Source organism: Sciurus carolinensis, chromosome 3 (assembly GCF_902686445.1).
Source record: "Sciurus carolinensis chromosome 3, mSciCar1.2, whole genome shotgun sequence".
NCBI classification, from domain to species: Eukaryota; Metazoa; Chordata; class Mammalia; order Rodentia; family Sciuridae; genus Sciurus; species Sciurus carolinensis.
In genome coordinates this window covers 29,273,250-29,278,608 of record NC_062215.1, presented here as the reverse complement: position 1 = coordinate 29,278,608, position 5,359 = coordinate 29,273,250, and the positions used below count along the sequence as shown (strand labels likewise).

Below are 5,359 nucleotides of genomic sequence, written 5' to 3'. Positions count from 1 at the left end.
TTATTCCCTTTCAACTGAATAATTTCAAAGATAATTTATCTTTCATATGCAGGGTGCTAAATAGTTGGAACTTATAGATTTGGGATTTTGGAACTTTAAAATATTTCTTGAGCAGATCCCAAAGATCTTGCAGATATCAAATATATTTTTGTGTGTGGGGGGGAAAGTTCTGTTTATTTTTGTTGACCTTTTTTACATTTTTAAAAACCAGAACATTCATTGGGTGGCTAGCTGTTGAAATTCTCAAGATGAACTGGATGCTGCACAGCTGTCCGCTTGGGTTTAGGAGTCGTTCCTTCACGGAATCCACGCCTGAATCTGCGGTATACAAGTTTTAGGTGCCTCATTCGACCAGTCCCGGTGGTATTTCGTCTTTTCACTTGGGCACCCCAGTTATACTTTCTCCTGCGCTTAGCAGTGTAGCCACATTTGCCACAAGTCGGCTTCTGAAGATGGTAGGCCTTAGAGCCACAGCTGCGGCACAATGTGTGCGTCTTATTACGATGCTTTCCAAACGATGATGTTCCCATCGTCATCTCGCTTCTGCCACCGAGACCAAAGAGCTTGACTTTTTATCTTTGTATTTTACAGATACTTTCCTGGTACATAAGTGTCAGTTGTTATTATGAAGGGCTGTTATGAAGGACTTTCGTGCTCACTTAAAAAGTGATATCTGCTAGAGGAGAAAAGGTTAGGAGCTTATGGGGGAGCATACATAAGGCGTTTGAATTGTCCTTGTTGAGATTAAAAAATGAAGAAATTTCAAACATTGAGGAAAAATATTTGAAAATAAAATACTAGACAACTATGAACTCCCAAGAAATAAAATAGATTGTAATCTTTTATCATATGAATGTCAGCTCTCTCACCCTTTTTAAATGGTGCATTCTTAATAATACATAAGGTAGGTTCTCTACCTTATCAACCCCCCTTCATTCTTACCTGCCTTCTTTCCCATGGGTAACTTCAAATATAAAGTTAATGTTCTTGCTTCCAGGCACATTTTGCACTCTTGTTACATAACGTAAACCCCTGGCATCAGTGTCTTCCTATATGAAAATGATTGTGACCTATCTCATAGGAAATTAATATGTATACATATGTATATTAGCAGTTGTATTTTTACAAAGGAGGAAAGAATCTTATCACTTAAACACCAGAAAGTGAGCATCCAAGGGTTAGTAGAAGTACACACAACCTGAACAGTGGATTGATTTTGAAGCAGAGGATGTATAACAATATAAAACTTTTCTGTTAGTATTTGTGTCAATTGAAATTTGTAAGATTGTCCCTTACTATTTAGATACATTTCTTCTTGTAAGTTTAAACAAGAAACAGAAAATTGAGCATTTGATTCCCACTTAATCCAGGTTTATTGTTTATCTATCTTTTTTTTTCTTTTGTGTTGTTGGTTAACATTGGGTAATTGTATTTTTTCCACAATGTGTATTTTCTCATGGTATGCACTGGTGTCTTTAAGAAACTTCTCCTAGGAGACTTAATGACAGGGAGGAGGACATTCAGTTGTTTTTAATTGTAAGGTCATCAGTGCATTCCAGGTCTTATTCTATTTTTATCCCAAGGCTACCTTGAAATGCTCAGTGAGCAGATGATCTGAAAAAAAAAAAGACTATTTTCCATTTGAGTTTTGCTTGCATATTAAATCCCCTATTTCCAGTTAAAGAGGCACACACACACACACACACACACACACATGAGAGAAGGAAATTGTTCATATTGATTTCAGGATGTGTTCCCAAATACTATCTAGAGTTGGTAAAGAGTCTATTCTTAAAGTCTGCAGTAGACTTATTCTTCTCTGGCTTGCAGGAGTTTGGTAGAGTTCATCTGTTTTATCAGAAAGATTTTGGAGATACTCATCAAAAACCTACTTGTTTTTCTAAAGCTTTTCAAAACTCTTCTTGTTTTTATGCAAATTAGGACCCTTTCAGAAACCCTCAGAGTTTTTTAAACTCTGCCTTTTCCATTCCAATTTAGGTATATGAAATTCTTTACGGTGTGAACTAATTGAGCTAGCTTTATGAGTCTCATCATATAGTGCAGTGTTTACCTTAATCCCTAGAGCAATTTCTTAAAAAGTGCAATTCACCTAATAGAAGGCAGGAGAGGAGAAATCAGGGAACTAAACTCAGATGAAACATATAGGAAACAGCAAAATAGAAGACTTACACATCGCTGTTTGCAGAAAATGTTAAGTAGATTAAGCATTCTAAGTAAAAGTCGGATATTCATTTTTTAAAAAACACCAGACCCACTTATCTAATGTTTGCAACAGATATACACTTTGAATATTAAGATACAAACCTGTGAGAGTAAATGACAAGAAAAGTCATTACACTTGAATGGCTGAGCATATGGAAGCTGTGTACAAAGCATACGTCACCTCAAAGCCTGTGGTCAGAGATAAAATTAGCATTTCACAATTTGAAAAAGACCAATTCATTCAGAGGACATAATTTCTAGAATTTGTTTTGTCCTTCACCTCAGCCCATTTATATTTATATTCATCTTATTAGTTCCTTTATCCTTTAATTAATAAATACATACTTCAGTATAATCTCCTTGAGAATATTTTTCTTTGTGTACTTTGAGTTGTAATCCTTTGCTTTAAGTTTTATTTTATTCTTGTTTTATTTGTTTCATGCCTGATGATTTTCTTGCTTATGCTGGATACAATTCTGCATTTCTTTTGGAAATTTGTGTCATCCTGTTTAAACCAGATTTGTACTTGTGCTGGCTAAATTAAGGCTGTCATTTCAATTGCAACATCCTTTCTCTCAGGATCTTCTTTTCATTTTCTTTTTCTTTCTCTGTGGTCCCTGAAATCTAAGCCCCCAGTTCCTCCCAGCTGCCATTATAGTTACTTTCCCACCAAGCTACTGTGAGGTCAACTGAGAAGAAAACAATATAAAGTGGTAATAGAAAAGGTTCTAGGAATTAAGCCTCTCAAACTTAAGGTAGTAAAGATGAGGCTGAATAGCAAAGAGAAGAAAAAACAGGAACAATGTCAACTCTTATCTCTGCTCTTTTTTTTTTTCTCCCTTGCAACAGATGACCTTCTACCTCTTGGGACACTCCAAGTGTAGATGATCCTGTCTTGTGTTGGTCACCTATTCCATCTAATCGGTGTATTTCCTCAAGAGATGAATGAGCTTCTGTTTCTCCAACGTTACTTGCCTTTCCCAGAACTAGGGAAGTTGGACACAGATCTAAAATTGCCATGGATTAGAGCAAGGGTAGAGGTAGAGAGGGAGCATCCCCAAATGCTTGCCTGAAGGCCTTGAGGTGGGCATGAATGTGGCCAATGTCAAGTGCTGAAGGAAGAACAGCAGGACGGAATGACCAGATCTGGGGTCAAGACTGCCTTCGGTGAGACCCTGACGTTGGACACAAGGCCTGTTGGTTGTGTGACGGATTTTGTTCTTTATACTAATGGTAGAAGAAAACCATGGACTCATTTTAAGGAGCTTACCACAGTTATATCAGAATTTTTCAAAATCATGTTGAAAATGAGAGAGTCCAAGTCCGGCGTGGTGGTGCATGTCTGTAATCCCAGTGATTTGGGAGGTTGAGGCAGGAGGATCACAAATTCAAAGCCAGACTCAGCAATTTAGTGAGGTCCTAAGCCACTTAGCAAGACCCTGTCTCGAAATTAAAAAAAAAAAAAAGTAAAGAAAAGACTGAGGATGTGGCTCAGTGGTTAAGAATCCCTGGGTTCAATCTCCAGTACTAAAAAAAAAAAAAAATAATAATAAGTAAGTAAATGCATACATAAATAAGCAGATATGTAAATAAGCTATTCCAGAGCAGATCCTCTTACTGCACATTCTCCACATTGTTTCTTAAACATTTTGTACTAGTTTTCTATTATCGCTATATCATTTAGTACAGATTTAGTTGCCCAAAGCAACATAATTGTATCACCTTATAGTTCTGGAGGTCAGAAGTGCAAAATGGGGCTCACTGGGTCAAAATTAAGGTGTCAGCTGGACTGTACCTCTTCTGAAGGCCCTTGAGGAGAATCTGTCTTTCCCAGATTCTGAGTTTGCTGCATCCCTTGGCTCCTGCTCACTTCCTCCATCTTTAAGGTCAACAGCATGGCATCTTCAAATCTCTCTCTGATTTTAACCATCTACTTCCATCCCAATTTCTTTTCTGACCCTGACCCTTCTTCTTTGCTCCTAGAAGAACTCTTGTGATTATGTTGGGGTTATAGGAAAAACTATTTTAAGATCCTTGATAGTATCTGTTCATTGGTTCCAGTGATTCAGATGTAGGCATTTTGGGGGGAGGGAAGGCATTTTCTGCCTACTACATCTTTATAGATTTTATCATCGTTTGTAGTTAGTCGGTGTGATCATTGAACAATTATTCTCTCCTCTAAATTATGGACTACAGAAGCCAGGTCCTTTGTCCACGGTTTCACCACTCTATCCTAGAATTTACTTGCAGTGTCTGACTTTTAATCAGTGCTCACTAATTGCAGACTGAATGCATAAATGAATAGTGTCTTAGAGGTAAGATTAGTTTATCCTGGAAGTAATGGATACCTTTGTTCAAATATTTTTATACATCTCTACAGAGTGTTATTTAATCACATTAGGACACTTGTAGTTGACTTTAACTTATTTTAGCCCTCTATTTTCCTACAGGAAATTCAACTGATTATATGTATTAGTATTGAGACTAATTTTAATGCTTTGTGCTTCTGACTCTAAGCCATGAGCAATAGAACTAATTGCCTAATTATAACTATTCATGCAATATTCCATATTTTAAAGTGGCATTCACTGAAACCAATATTTTGGCTGTGTAGCTCGACCAAGGATTAGTAAATTACAAAGTTCAATTGTAGGTGTTACAGATGTTGCTAGCTTTCCAATTTCTAACACAAATATATTTTCCTGACCTGAAATATGTGATTCAGAATCATAATATTAAATCAAATGTTGATTTGTTTTAAAATAATCATGTCAATCTGGAGAGTCCTAGAATATAACTCATATTTTGAATTTTTATAAGAGACTCCATGGTGCACTGTATCATATAAGAAACATGGGACTCTTCACTGATCTCTCTTTCTCTTCCTCACTATAGCTGATCAATCTCTTCTTTCTCCCAAGCATCTCATGCCATCTCATTCTCTTTATCCCTCTGTTTGCCTTATATGCTGATGATCTCTTATAAGAATCTTATACTAGTCTATGAACTAGTTTCCTGAATCCCTGAGATGCCTTCCTCTATAACCTTTATCTACTTAACATAGGTTGGTATTTTCCTCTTTATGAAAGTGTCACTTAAGCATAAGGAGATTTATTACTTTTCATTATAAGAACAT

At 36.5% G+C, this 5,359-nt stretch overlaps 1 protein-coding gene across 1 annotated transcript; it reads right to left on the bottom strand.

Annotated features, from left to right (window-relative positions):
* Nucleotides 1-227: 227 nt before the first annotated feature.
* On the bottom strand, nt 228-549 carry LOC124981260 (60S ribosomal protein L37-like). The gene has a single exon (XM_047547509.1). The coding sequence runs from the start codon at nt 534-536 to the stop codon at nt 228-230; it is 309 nt and encodes a 102-aa protein (XP_047403465.1). The 5' UTR covers nt 537-549.
* Between the last annotated feature and the right edge of the window lie 4,810 nt (nt 550-5,359).